Genomic DNA, 15,699 nt, shown 5'->3' with positions numbered 1-15,699 from the left:
CCTCAACGCACCCGGTTGTCAAACTCCTGAAGTTTGGAGATGACACCACTGTCATTGGCCTCATCAAGGACGGTGACGAGTCTGCATATCGACATGGGCGGCTGGAGCTGTGGTGCGGCCGACACAACCTGGAGCTGAACACGCTCAAGACTGTAGAGATGATCGTGGACTTCAAGAGGCATCCTTCGCCACAGGTGCACCTCACGCTGTCCAGCTGCCTTCTGTCAACTGTCGAGACCTTCAAGTTCCTGGGAATTACAGTCTCTCAGGACCTGAAGTGGGCGATCAACATCAACTCCGTCCTCAAAAAGGCCCAGCAGAGGATGTACTTCCTGCGGCTTCTGAGAAAGCACGCCCTGCCACAGGAGCTGCTGAGGCAGTTCTACACAGCGGTCATCGAATCAGTCCTGTGTTCTTCCATCACAGTCTGGTTTGGTGCTGCTAGAAAAAAGGACAAACTCCGACTGCAACGGACAATTAAAACTGCTGAAAGGATTGTCGGTACCACCCTACCCACCCTTGAGGACTTTCACACTGCCAGAACTAAAACAAGAGCGTGCAAAATCCTCTCAGACCCTCCACATCCCGGTGACCAGCTCTTCCAGCTCCTTCCCTCAGGTAGGCGCTACCGATCAATGCAAACTAGAACTAGCAGACATTCCAACAGCTTCTTCCCTCTTGCAATCAACTTCTTAAACACCTAACCTAAAATTGCATTGCAACATGCTGGCAATTTTTTTGTCTTGAGTCTGTTATCACATTACTGTCGGGCCAATTATATATTACTCATGCACTCACTGTAGTAGTCTCACCACACTGCACTATTTGCATATCTGTTGTTGACCAATACTGGCCACTCATGCCAGAGTAGCATCTGCTCCATTTGCACACTGACTGAGGAGTATCTGCAACATTTGCACAATCAACATTGTCCCAGATTATCGTACTACTCGCTTGAAGTCTCGGCGTCCTTTGCACAATGGACATTGCACCGGACTATTGCAATATTAGTCATTTGAACTGGTCTAAGTGCTAGAGGACTCTGCATCTTTTTTCACAATGGTCCAAAAAATCAAATAAAAAATGTACCGGCATTACCAGATAACTAGCAACCCTTTATTGCTCAGTAACTGTTTTTCTCAATGTCTTTATGTCTCAAAAAGTGTTCTCTGTCAATTGACTGTCTGTTGTCGTACTAGAGCGGCTCCAATTACCGGAGACAAATTCCTTGTGTGGTTTTTGGACATACTTTGCAAATAAAGATGATTCAGATTCTGATAATGTATGAATATGGATGTTAAGCGGTACGGAGAATGGATGTATGGATAGTGTAGTAGTTGTTCACTTGCCTGACTTCCATGCAGGAAGCGTGTGTTCAGTGACATGTGAATGTCACTTTATGTCTCAAAAGTGTTCTCTGTCAATTGACTGTCTGTTGTCGTACGAGAGCGGCTCCAACTACTGGAGACACATTCCTTGTGTGTTTTTGGCAAATAGAGATGATTCTGATTCTGTCTCCTTATGTGCCCTGTGATTGACTGGTGAGCAGTTCAGGGTGCAGTCTGCCTTTCACCCAAAGTCAGTTGAGATAGGCACCAGCACCCCGCGACCCTGAACAGGATAACAGTCTGTATTTAGAGGCCTGGGCGAGCTGAAGGAAACAAAGGCTTGGCTGAAAACCTCAATGCAAGCTTAAAAAAAAAGACATCCACGCCCCTTGACCACTCCACCCCAAAGTCAACAGTCACCCATGATACCCTGGGAGATGATTCTTTCAGTCTCAAAATCTGTGCAAAACATCTGGTTCCAGTCTTAACACAGATCTTCAACTCCTACTCTTGCAGCCGCACGTCATCATGTCATTTGCCAAGAAGCCTGTCATCGCAAGACTGTGGCTCCAGGTCTGCTGTGCTAGCGTCTATTGTCATGAGGTCTTTTGAACAACCTATGTTGCATCACATGACACTGACTGGAGTCTTTAGGACTGGACTACAATCGAAGCCTTTCCAAAATTAAGGGTCAGTTTTTATTGCATGGATCAAGTAAATGTTGTCACTGATGGTGTAGTGGTACACTCGCCTGACTTTGGTGTGGGCAGCGTGGGTTCAGTTCCCACTTAGTGACGGTTTGAATGTGAGTGTGAATCGTTGTCTGTGTCTACATGTGCCCTGTGACTGACTGGTGACCAGTTCAGGGTGTACCCCACCTCTCTCCTGAAGATAGCTGGGATAGAGTCCCACATGCCCGTGACCCTGACCAGGATAAGCGGTACGGAAAATGGATGGATGGAGTAAATGTTTTCAACTGATGCACACTTTTGACTTGGCAAAGGGCTTTTTTTTTCATGATAATTGTGATCTTTATCGTTAATTTATATGTAAATGTTTCAGCAGTACTTGATATTTTTGCAGTGTTGGCTCCTGAGGAGGATCCACATTTCTAATGTAGGTCTTGACCTGAAAAACCTTGGAAAAGCCTGCTCTAAGACAAGAAGTACACCGACGTCATGCCGTAAAATGCCTTGTTAGATAGCTTTTGCAATATGACGCCATAAGCTTAGCACACATACAGCATCTTTGGGGAATTCACCCATTCCTCTTTGCATTACCTTCAAAGCTCAATCAAGTTGGATGGGGGCATCTGTGGAAAGCCATTGTCCGATCTCCCCAGAGATGTTTAATCAGATTCAAGTCTGGGCCCTGGCTCGGCCATTCAAGGATATCAAGAGTTGTCCTGAAGCAACTCTTTTATTATCTTCCATGTGTGCTTAGGGTCATCGTTTGCTGAAAAAAGAACTGTCGCCTCAGTCTGAGGTCAAAGGCCCCCGAGAACGGGTTTTCGTCCTGGACGACTCTGTACAATGCTGCAAATTGTCACCAGTTTCCCTAAACATCCTCACAGCATGATGCTTGGCACTCCATGCTTCACTATAGGGATGGTATTGGCCAGGTGATGAGCGGTACCTGGTTTCCTCCAAACAAGACATATGGCATTCATGTCAGAGAGTACAATCTTTGTACTACTATCAGACCACAGAAAGGGTCTTTGGGAAAACTCTAGGCAGGCTACAATGTGCCTATTCCTAAGAAGTGGCTTCCGCCTGGCTCTGACAGAGTGACAATCAGGTTCTTTTTCACCACCCTGATGAAGGCCCAGAGCTTTTGCTGTAAGCATCACTCTTCCATGCACAGAGCTCCTTAAACCTTTGGCTCGAATAATCCTCCTGACATCCCAGAGGGCAGGGAGTCATGAGATGCCATTCAAGATATAGAGAGCAAAGAGGTCAAGCAATAAAGGTAAAATAGGAAGACCGGTTTTCCACCACAGGACCTCGCACTGTGCATTGGGCCACAACCTTTTATCAGATGAATAACTAAAAATTAGGCGGCAAATAAGAGGTTGAATCCAACCCAAATGGATTAATTGATAAAGAAGTGTGTCTCGACACTTATGTCGATATGTTCTCCTCTGTGCTTGTCTGAGTTTTCCTCGGTTACAGCGGCTTCCTTCCACATTCTAAAAATGTGCATGTTAGGCTAATTGAAGACTCTAAATTAGGGGTGGGCTACATTTTTCAGTCCGCCCTACCGAGCATTCACAGTTGTGCTAAAAAATATTGGCACCCGTGGCATGATTGTATTGTCTAGTATATAAATCCCTCTCTCACCATTCTGGTATTTAGCAAATAGAAATAGTTTTGGTAATAATAATTGACCTAAAACAGTCTGATTTCATGTCAGACTGTCAAGAAAAAAAAATGTAATGTGTGTTTTCATAGTTGTGTTAAAAAATATTGGCACGCCTGGCCGCCATGAAGTTGGGACCCCCTGAGAGAAAAAAGAGTCACTTAGGGACACGTTTTGGTCAACATATTTTCATCATGACCCTTTTCACTGTAATCATCTACATTTTTAAACCATTCAATAAAAGGGCACATACAGTTAGCAGGATAACAAACATATTAAACACATTTCCACATAGAACTTAGCATTATGGTGCATTAGAGGAAGAGAAAGATTTATTTTGATAAGGCCCAGGACAAGGGTGGAGATAGTTTTTTTTTTTTTTTTTTTTTTACCATTTGAGTCAGTATGGCATCAATTGAACTGACCACCCCACCCCACTAAACCCACCCTCCCCTTCCCCTGCCAAAATCATAATGGCACCTCCAGTCTGATTTTCATCCTCCATGGACCAGAAAGAAGCTAACTAACAAACAGACAAACCAACACTTCACTTTTTCACTTTTACGAACAGTTCAGCAATGGTGGAGGTCTACCCTCTACCTCCATTTATACGCACTACTCACAAAAAGTTAGGGCTACAGTATTCTGCTTACAGGTGAAATTCCAGGATGACCCTAAAATGCACTATAATCTTTAGGTGAACTTGGAGGAATGTGCCGTTTTTAGCCTCACTTCACTATTTTTTTTCCTCCAAGGTTGTCACTTCTATAACTTTCTGTGACTCCTCCAATCACTCTGTATCTCTGTTGCAACCAGTGGATGACACTGTGACACTCCAAGCTCAGTGGCAACTTCCCAATGGAGAACATCCTGTTTGAAGCCTCGCAATGTTTGAAAAACAATTCTTATTGAACCAGGAAATGTATTGGTCCATTCGGTTCTTTGTTGAGAACAGCAAGTTATGCTGAAAGACTGAAGAGTTGGACATACGCATGCAAAAGTTTAGAGAAAGGTTGAAATTAAATTCATATGTAAAGGTTAAATGCATTTTAAGCTTTTTCAGTAAGTCCATCCAGCTAAAGATCCCTAACTTTCTGTGAGTAGTGTATGATCATTATGGAAACCACTACACATCCAATGACTGCAAGCTCTCAAGCAAATTGTCTTTAGCATCGCAGGTTAAGGGCAAAGCATGTCAATCTTGCGATGAGACCGTCCACATTTGCAGCATGAGCCATGAGTGTGTATGGCTGCATGAAGACAATAATGGTCATTATAGTGCCACTGTCAGCGAAGTGTAGGTGTGACCTCATGCCATCCATCATGGTAGGTTCAGTGGGTGGCAGAGGGATAGGTAGCAGGGGAGAAGCGGTACTTGATCGAGTGAGTCACAGTGACAAATACCACACACACGTTTACGCATTGGCTGCTGGTCTCGGGGACACCAATCATCATCTGCTAGGAGACAGGCGACTGAGGTGAAGGATCTCGGCAAATTTGATCCCGTAAGAAAAGGTTGTGTGATGGAAAGGAAATACCCTGTGTGTCTTCTCTCTCTCTCATTTGAGCTGTTTTTACACACATTTCAACAAAATCTCTCTCTCTCATTTGACCTGTGTATCTACACACATTTCACACAACAAAATCTCTCTCTCGCTCTCTCATTTGAGTGGTCTACACACATTTCACACAACAACTGTCGCTTACGATCCACCAGGAGGCGCACAAACATTACAAACATGATAATGCAGCATCGAGAGTGGCTTTATTTTACGTGCGACATACGACATTTCATGTTACAAACGTCACTCGATATAAGAAAGCACACTCAGTTACTGCCGCAGGCCGACTGTTTTTCATTTGGTTATTTTATATTTACGGTCTAAAATTGTTTTTTCATTCAAATATGTACTGGAATTATGACTTTAATACAGTGTAAGCGTAGGTTTGTAATGATAGATTGTCTGTGACGCGTCCCGACTTAACTGCGACTCTCGGTTACATCGCCGCCGTACGAACATAACCCCGTCGTAAAGCGAGGAATACAGCACAGTTGACTTAAATGTAATCATTCGCAATCTTCACGTAGAAACATTACCCTCAACAAAACAATTTACATGAAGTTATAGACAATGATAGGTGTTTTTGCTTATTGTTTAGTTATTGTTTGATTTATTAATCCTATTTCACCATTCAAATTTTTATTTCGATGAGGGAGATGCAACAAACAAGAGCAGCAACGTAATGGAAATAATCAAATGATGTCTCGGTATTAAAATAAAATGATGGAATGGGAGGGGAGCTGACTGAAATGGTTGTGCGGAGTAGAGGAGCAGAGTACGAGAGGAAATACAGATCCCAGACCACACATCCAAACCAAGCTCTGCCCAGTAATGGGAGACTAATCTGACCGTGGATCAGCCCACCCAGACTCCCTCCTCACTAGGAGTTACGCCAAGTGGGATTCAGACTGCAGGAAATCGTGTTGGGGCCACATCCACTCTCCACAGCAGCCCACGGCGTGATAAGGAACGGACTGGATCAAGTGAAAGCCTGGTAGGAGCGACAAAGGTTTACTGAGAAACCACCATTAGGCGCGGGAGACATTAAGACTCGTCTGTCCACGCAGTCGCTGTGGACAATTTCCAAGCTTTTCTCTTACTTCTTGGTAGCGAGAGTGCTCTTTCCGAGCCACGTTTATTTGGAGAGCTAGCGGAATGTATTGCTAGCGAGCTAGCTAAGGTTAGCTAGCTAATTAGCTTGTCAGACAGACAAGAGTCGGACGTGTGGTCTTCACTAAATTAGGTCACTTATTTGGCGTCGTTTGACTTGATGGAAAAAGCCATACTCGCTGTGCTTTATCCATTATCCTGACACGGCCATTATGTTCTGCCTTGAATAGTCTACCCCAGTAAGACACAAAAGAATTACCTGAATTGATGAGTTACTAGAGTCACTTCGGTATTATTCAACCGAATCCTTCGTCGAGGACAACGCCAAAAGGACAAGGAAGGGGGAAAACACAGCCAAACATCTTTTTTTAAGTGGAGACTCTCTGCCGTCCAATGTTAATGTCGACCGACGTTGCATCTATTATGCTGCCCGTTAGTCGGGGGATAATGGACCGAGAAAGAGACATCGATACATCAGCGGTGCCGCATACAAGCGCTGCCGGAGGTCCGGCGGCGGTCCGGGGGATGAAGCGAGGAGACCCGGAACCCGACGCTCTTGCAGCCGCTACCCTGACTGACCTGACCGGGGCGGAGTGCAAAAGACCAAGGATAGATGGCACTGGGAGTGTTATTGGCGACATTGGACAGGTAGGAGTCTCACGTAAACATTCATGTGTCACCTCTAAATTCTTTTGTTGCCGTTTCAGTAGTGTGTGTTGTATCATCCGAGAAGAGATGTTCATGGTTTGACAGGCCCCTTTTTCTTTCACCAACAACACAATCGTACACGAATGCAGCAACCGTAAATTGTGCCTTGCTTTTCAAGTGTGGAGCATGAGCGAGCCAGACAAAGGTAACATGATCCAGGCTCCATTGCTGTGACAGACAGACAGGCGGTGATCAGAACCATTACAACTGCGTGTCTTGTGGGGAGCATATTGCAGGGCACGCTTGGAATATTTTATTCAAATAGGCCACAATTACCGACTTTGTTGGCAATTTACAGTGAGTCACAACATCAAGAACTGATGCACACTCTGCATGTGCTATTAATCGCGCCATTGCCCCCCAACCTCCTCTCCTTGATTGTCGCTAGGTGTTAAAAGGGAGGCAGACAGGGGGTTGGGGGAGGGGTCACCACTGTGAAAGACAAAGAACAGAGCCTTTTGGTGTTTGCTAAAGGAGAGAGGGGCTCAGGAGGGCCTCCTTATGCTGGTCTTCCCGTTTTCCCAACCCAACTGCAAAGCATCCGCACTTATTCATGACCTCCTTTTAGATGGAAGAAATGTATGTATAAGATACACTGTATCTCACGCACACATTCAGCCCTATCATTTCTAATCCCATATGCTTTAATTGGGCGACGATCCCAACGACAATCTTGAATTTTGGCTGTGTCTGCCATATTCGAGCAGCAAAACAGCAGCAGCTGCAGGGTAGGTGGATGAGATCTGAGGTCATCTGCAGGTAATTGAATCTTGCAGCACTGGTAAAATACTTGAATTGGCCATACAGCTATTCAGTTGCTATGACAAATGGGTCCTGTATAGTGCAGTTATACTTGGGACGCTTCATAGCAGAATGTTAGAAGCCGCCAGTAAACATGATGTGGGAACAAGTAGCATGGGTTGGGGTGGACTTTACCTGACCATCACTTGTATTGTTTTGGAGTTTGTGTGTGTGTGTGTTGTTGTAGAGAGAGGGAGAGGGGTGGGTGGGGTCCATAGTCGAGGACAAGGAGAGATGCTATAAAGTTGGAAAAAGATGAGCCACCCAGATATTGTCAGGCTATATTTAATAGGAAATAAAGAACTGCGCAAAGAAAGGAGATCATCTCCATAATTTGTTTACGTCCACCTGTGATTATGATGAAGAACTAAAGGGAAATGATGGATTGCAGAGACAGTCTAATGAATTGGGATGGGCAATGAGTAGCGTGTCAGCTGAATTAAAAAGTAGTTCCATGTAGTGCTGGGCGATATCCATCCATCCATCCATCCATTTTCTACCGCTTATCCGAGGTCGGGTCGCGGGGGCAGTAGCTTTAGCAGGGACGCCCAGACTTCCCTGTCCCCAGCCACTTCATCCATCTCTTCCGGGGGGTTCCCGAGGCGTTCCCAGGCCAGCCGAAGGATGTAGTCTCTCCAGCGTGTCCTGGGTCGTCCCCGGGGTCTCCTCCCGGTGGGACCCCACCAGGGAGGCATCTGAATCAGATGCCCCAGCCACCTCATCTGGCTCCTCTCGATGTGGAGGAGCAGCGGCTCTACTCTGAGATCCTCCCGGATGACCGAGCTTCTCACCCTATCTCTAAGGGAGAGCCCGGGCACCCTGCGGAGGAAACTCATTTCGGCCGCTTGTATCTGGGATCTTGTTCTTTCGGTCACAACCCACAGCTCGTGACCATAGGTGAGGGTAGGAACGTAGATCGACCGGTAAATTGAGAGCTTCGCCTTTCGGCTTAGCTCCTTTGATTTTATTACTGCTCGATATGAAAAAAAAAAGAGATCATCGATTTTATTTTCTGTACTTTTTGCTACTCCGCAAAACGTCTGCCAACATGGAGAAGAAGATGCTAGCGGCTAGTGAGCCATAAATAATGCCAAAAAAGGGCACGCCTATCATTTGGAAACAACCGTAGTCTGCAAAACGTGTATAAAAGATGTTACGACGAAGACGGGCATATATTCTTCTTTGTGTCGTCTTCTTGATTTCTGGCAGACTGGGCATGTTTAAGTACATTGCTGCCACCTAAGGGTTAAGTGATGAACACCTACAACAGAGCCAAACCCTAAGAAATACATTCAAATAACAAATATTGAAGCCATAATATATTAACAATTACAACTGTAGAGTAATAATTATGTTGCACAAGTGAACAGTATGCAGAATTATTTTTGTGCTATTACATACTATACTGCTATAACCTTCCCGCAGTAATGTCCATCCATTCTCAACACCGCTTATCCTGTTCAGGGTCACGGGGCGCTGGAGCCTATCCCAGCTGACTTCGGGCGAAAGGCAGACTACACCCTGAACTGGTGGCCAGTCAGTTGCAGGGCACATATAGACACGGACAACCATTCACACTCACATTCACAGTGTCACTGGGTGGGAACTGAACCCACGCTGCCTGCACCAAAGTCAGGCGAGTGTAGCACTACACAATCAGTGACTTCCGCAGTAATGTTCTTGACGTAATTTAAAAAATATGGAACTTTAGACAAATAGTTCTGAAAGTGAATTTCTATAGGTTGACAGCTCTGCAGTCATAGCCATAAACGCAATTTTACTAATAATTGGCATAATAATTTCTTCCGATGAGTCAGTTTTCGCCCTTGGGTTTCTCGTTTTCTTTTTTTTTCTTTTTTTTTTTTTTGTGTGTGTTTCGGTCGAGAATTTTCATTTTGGTTCATCAACTAATTTTGAGATCATTATATTTTGAAATACCTGCAGGGAAAAGTAATTTCTTTGTTTATAATTGTTCAATAAACCTTCTGCTTTATAATGTAAATCAATTTGGTCTGGTTGAAGTGGCAGTTTTATACATTTATAAACTATAATACAATAAATAAGTCCTATTGATTATTGACATGGGGGGGGGGGGGGAAATAGTGATATCAAATTTAGGCCATATCGCCCAGCACTTGTTCCATGAGTGTACTTTAGAGAGGCGACATACAAGTTACTTGAGATGGTACAATGCAGGGGTCTACATGGGTGGTTGAAAATTTTTCAATGCTCTTGAACTAGGTATGAATGTTTGAATTGTTGTTGTATTACAACCAATTACTACCGTACCCGACTCAAGTTTACTTGTTAGATGGAGAAATAAAAGACGGCTGACGTTTTTTTAAAAAAACAAAAAAATCTCCCTTTGCTGTAACAATGCAAATGTTTGTTTTGTACACTAAATAAACTATTTATTGAAATAGATATATCGCTCCATCTTGTGATTGGATCGGTTTATTTAAACTCGCTGATCCACGGCCCCAAAAACTATTTAGAATGTCATATCCCCTTGTCAAATACAAAATAGTTACCGTAATTTCTGGTGTATGATGTGCGCACATATATTACGCACCCCAAAAGTGGACCTCAAAATTCTGGAAAACCCTTCTACCTATATATAATGTATTTTTACAATGCATGATTTTGCTTCTACCCATATGATCAAAACATGAAGTAATATCTGTATTTTGTTAGTTTTTTCAAATAATTATTCTGAAGTTAACCACTTTATTTGAACATTTAATAATTTTGTTTACTTGCTCTTATTTTGTAATTCACAGCCCTACTTTTATTTAGTAAATAAGAAAACACACAGTTGTGCTCATATGATTGATTACCCAGGCAGAACTTGTAAGGTGTACAATTTTCTAAAGAAAACATGTAGGACCAGGCGAAACACATTTAATTTTCCAATCACGAGAGATGATCTCCGCGTCATTCTACGCGCAGCAACAATTTTTGCCGTGTGCGCGACAAGTTACGCATAGGGGCCGCGCGGCCCAATGCGTCGGTCACGTGATGCAATGCAGGCGCTGTCGGTTGGGCGAGCGCGTGAGTATAAAGAGGCCTTTATCATTAAACAAAACATAACCATAAAGAAATTAATGACGGTGGTTGTTCAGTCATTAGTCGTATTAAAAAAAAAAAAAAAAAAACAACAACAATATTTTGCAAATTCTGCCTGGGTATGTAAACTTCTGAGCACTACTGTACATATATTGAATGCAGTCATATGTACCCTTGTCATATTGGAATTAAATTGTAGGCTACACCTTTCTCATAACCTCTAGGTGGCAGTGGCATACTAGAATGAAAGTGTACACCTTTTTCATAACCTCTAGGTGGCAGCATACATTTATAAAATGTGAAAGTTTTTTTAATTTCCCCCTATACCCAGGTATAAAGCGCACTATTGACTTTCGACAATTTGTTTTTAGAAAAAAATGCGCATTATACATGAGAAATTACAATACTGTAATCGCATGCAGATAAAATGTCAACAATGTAAAATGTAAAAATGTACATAATCATTAAAAAACAAACAGTTAACAAATTCCAGTTTTAGGAACCTGCACCTAAATGGAATGGATCCCACATAAGTATAATTGCTAACACCTGTATTGAGCATGCTGTTAACTATTTCATCAAAATAATTGCTCTGAAAAGGTTAATTAAAGCAAGGAATGGCCTCAGACCTTTGCACAATATTGTTTTTAATTTGTATAAATATGTAATTTACAGCTGGAAGGTTTTACAAAAGCTTGAAAATTGGTATGAAAATGGGAAAAGGTGTATATTCCTTGTGAATGGCAATGGTACACACTTGCCTGATGAGAAAACATCCATAGAAAATGGAATTCTGTAAATTTTTTAATCTTGTCATATAATTCTTATAGTAAGTAGCATATCCCCAGTGTATATCCAGAATATATATTGAAAAGAATTTGTCAACATCTGAGAAAAAATATTACATAATAATAAGAAAAGGCATAATTATAGTGAATGTTTAAATTGTCAAACAAATATAACAATCTGAGACCAGACAAGACACGCTTCATTTTTGTCTTTTTCACGTAATAAGTAAATTTTTAAGATTTCGTTTTTCCCCTTTTCAGTTTGACTCTTATATAGGAACAAATTACATACAAGTTTATTAATTACAGGGACAGAGTAAACCTCACTGTCAAAATACAGTACTCTTTAGTTGTTCACACAAAGTCAAGTAAACCTGATTCAGTGTCATTCCTGCTCTGCCTTTAATCACACATTGGCCTCTATGACTGCCTCCCCTACGATTATACCGACTTGCTGCTGGATCTCACTGCATTTGCTACACAATCGCGTAGTACACTACAGACCGTGGAAAGGTCACCACTGAAGCAGAGTGTGTGCTCAGGATAAGTGGAGACGATGCTCCGAGATGTAGCCAGTCATTACTATAGTGTTCTCACTGAGTGCGTGAGGTACAAGATACGCTGACCTTCCTGGCTGCTAATCAACACTGTAATAATAAATGAGAGTGCTGCAGGCGGCTTCTTCTGCCTTTTGTTGATTTGCTATCGTCCCCCCGCTCTATAGCCCCCTTGCATCTCCTACTCCCCTTTGGCTGTCCAGTGGTAACCCCCCCCCCCCCCCCCTCTCTAGTCTCCCCCAGGCATATTTCCAGATTGCTAATTGACTCTTGGTTCACAGGCAAGTTACCACCCCCTCCCCCATATTCTCCCCCATGTCCCGGTATGCTTTGTGATTATTCTTACCTTCCTTTGGTGCGTGTGATCACTGGAACTAGAGAACCGCACTTGTTTATTGATCCTGTTGGTTTATCTTTTTCTCAGGACGGCCCTCTTCTGTGTCCTCTCTGGTGGTTAGTATTGACAGCTCCCCTCAAGGCAAAGCTACAGTCCATTGACAGAATCATAGCAGTACAGTTCTAAAGGCTTCTTTATACTTGCGCGGACGGCGACCATGCTGATGTCACTACGGGTGTCCTTCGCGTAGTTTGAGTTTATACTCGAGCGCAACCCACGCACGCAGTTTTGAAAGTTTGCTGCAGTTCTCCTCCAAGTCGGGGATGTCGCTACGGCTGGTATTGGATAGGACACCTCAGGGTGGAGTTTCCTCTGCATTTTTTTTTCCATTTCCGGTAGCCGTTTTTACTTTCCTTTCAGTAACAAGGAACAAAGCAACAACAATGGCGACCGCGTCAGAACAAATTGACCTAAATGACCAGATGATACGTTTAATTATGCTGCAAAATTGATCGAGAAGGCGGCGACGTTGGTGGTATCTACGTAGAACCAATGGGCACGCTGGTACGTCATCACAGCATGTGACTAAAACAGACCAATCATGAGAGATGATCTCCGCGGCATTCGACGCGCAGCACCTATTTTTGTCGGGTGCACGGCAAGCTACGCAGAGGGGCCGCGCTGGGCTATTCGTCAGTCACGTGAGGCAATGTGGGTGTTTGCGACCGCGGGAGTATAAAGAGGCCTTAACTCTGTCTCTGTTTCAAAGAGCCGATTTGTCCTATCGTTGGCAGTAAAGAGGCTTTGTGTCATACTAACAAGATCAAAGCTCATTTAGGGGAGGGCATTAAGCAGACAGATCGCTTTAACGGGCCCAGCGAAGGCAGAGTGGGCGTGAGATATGCATGGCTAGATCATCATGTTATGTGACTGATCTATGCGTTTGTTTGAAAAATTATAGGGCAAAGTTGAAATTTTAACTAGTTAATTTTAAGGTATATATACCTATCGATCTCAAAAACTGGTAATACTGCCTCAGAAACATGGAGTTTTAATATGAACAATCTCATGTTAATTGACCAACCAGAGATTTTTTATTTTGTTTCTACAAGTATCTATGAATGTTAATAATATACAGTGGTGCCTTGACATACAAGTGAGTGTTTCGAGATATGAGCTATTGTTCTGCTGATTCTATGTTAAATTTTTTTATTTTTTATTTTTTTTGGCTTTGACTTTTGAAAATTTGAGATACGAGCGCTGTATAGTGGCAGTGCAATCATCTGATCTCACTTCACAACAAGCAGCAGTTTGGCAGGTAGTACAAATTCTTCAAAAAAGAGGCTTTAATCTGTTTTATGGCACTCCCATGTAGGGAGAACAAAGAGTATTAAACGTTTATTTAAAACAACCACATAGCTTTGCCTAAGTCTCCTTAACAATGCTGTCAAACAGTCCAAAATGTAATAGACGGCCTAAGAAAGAGCATCTATGTGGCGGTGTTATAACACTTTACGCAACGGATATTCGAACACAAATGGTGCTACAGGACATGTAGACAGATGGTATACAATACTCACTGAGAAAAAACTGACCCATTTATTAATAACCAATGGGTTACATAAAGTAACTGCTGTACACATCTCGACCTCTGAGGGGTAGTGTGGCGCACGCAGTGAGATTCACACTTGCAGTAAAAAAGTCACGATCAAATATTGTTATCATCACTCGTTTTTCAGTTTGAAGAATATATACCAGAGAGTATTGTTATATTGCCTGTTTCTATATTATATATTATGTATTCATTATTTTGAGAGATATGTGCCGAGAGTTCCATGCTAATTTTCGTTAGCTAGTCAAATGTGTTTTTCATTGATTGTATGTTAGCTTTAAGCTTGGGATTTTTGTGAACAAAATAAAGATGAAAACTAAGTTTGTGATGTATTTGAACATTCAATAGGTGTAATTCGTTTGTTATGTCTGTTTAGTTTTAGAGTGAATTTCAACTAGAGTGTCAATAAAGAACGATAAAAAAGCAACATTCGCTCTAAAGGCCTCTTTATACTCCCACGCTCGCGCGCCCGACAGAGCATCACATGACCGACGCATTGGGCCGCGCGGCCCCTATGCGTCACTTGTCACGCACACGGCAAAAATTGTTGCTGCGCGTAGAATGCCGCGGAGATCATCTCTCGTGATTGGTCCGTGTTAGTCACATGCTGTGATGGACTCGGCGTTCCCCTTGGTTCTACATACCATCTACGCCACCGGCTTCTTGATCGATTTTGAAGCATAATTAAACGTATCATCTGGTCATCTAGGTCCATTTGTTCTAGCAGGCACTGTTCCACGGTCGCCATTGTTGTTGCTTTGTTCCTTATTTCGGAAAGGAAAGTAAAAACGGCTACCAGAAACGGCCAAAAAATGCAGAGGAAACTCCACCCTGTGGTGTCCTAGCCAATACCAGCCGTAGCGATACCCCCGACTTGGAGGAGAACTGCAGTACATTTTCAAAACTGCGTGCATGTGTTGCGCTCGAGTATAAAGGCAAACTGCATGTGGGATAGCCGCAGTGACGTCAGCGTGGTCTCCGCCCGCGCGAGTATAACGAAGCCTTTACGCCTTGCTTCTATGTTAGCACCTTAGCAAACTGTTGTTGTGATCACGTGGGCTCTGCATGCCATCCGGGTGCTGTTGGATAGAAGTGCTAGAGCTGAGCATGGAATGGACTGCTTGTATAAGAGTGGCAAAATCTCAGATTTTAGATCCAGTCCGATCCGATCCTTATTTTGCTGACATCGGACCGATTTCCGATCTCAAAGATTGGATCGGGACGCCCCTAGTTACTATGGTTGCATTATACTGTACTTGTGACGTTGTTGCCGCTGCAATAAATATCCCACAAATTTGACGGTAGTCATCATAGTTAACAGAGACTTTATGTTAGTAAGGTACAGTGGGTACGGAAAGTTTTCAGACCCCCTTAAATTTGTCACTCTTTGTTATATTGCAGCCACTTGTTAAAATCATTTAAGTTCATTTCTTTTCCTCAGTAATGTACACACAGGACCCCATATTGAGAGA

At 43.0% G+C, this 15,699-nt stretch overlaps 1 protein-coding gene across 9 annotated transcripts in view; it reads left to right on the top strand.

The window, feature by feature from the left end:
- Positions 1 to 5,994: 5,994 nt before the first annotated feature.
- The window catches only part of LOC133466346 (RNA binding protein fox-1 homolog 2-like), a 66,749-nt gene continuing 57,044 nt past the window's right edge, over positions 5,995 to 15,699 (top strand). For 2 of the 9 annotated variants that reach the window (XR_009784922.1, XR_009784923.1), the window contains exon 1: positions 5,995 to 7,006. Coding sequence is in view for 7 of the 9 variants with exons in the window: in XM_061749942.1 (XP_061605926.1) it covers positions 6,752 to 7,006 (255 nt within the window). In the remaining 2 variants the exon portion in view is untranslated. The remainder of the gene's footprint in view (positions 7,007 to 15,699) is intronic. The other 7 variants (XM_061749942.1, XM_061749937.1, XM_061749940.1 and 4 more) reach the window with 5 other exon arrangements.

Source organism: Phyllopteryx taeniolatus, chromosome 16 (genome assembly GCF_024500385.1).
Source record: "Phyllopteryx taeniolatus isolate TA_2022b chromosome 16, UOR_Ptae_1.2, whole genome shotgun sequence".
NCBI lineage: Eukaryota > Metazoa > Chordata > Actinopteri > Syngnathiformes > Syngnathidae > Phyllopteryx > Phyllopteryx taeniolatus.
The sequence above is the reverse complement of the archived record's forward strand: the minus strand, read 5'-3'. Positions and strand labels throughout refer to the sequence as shown.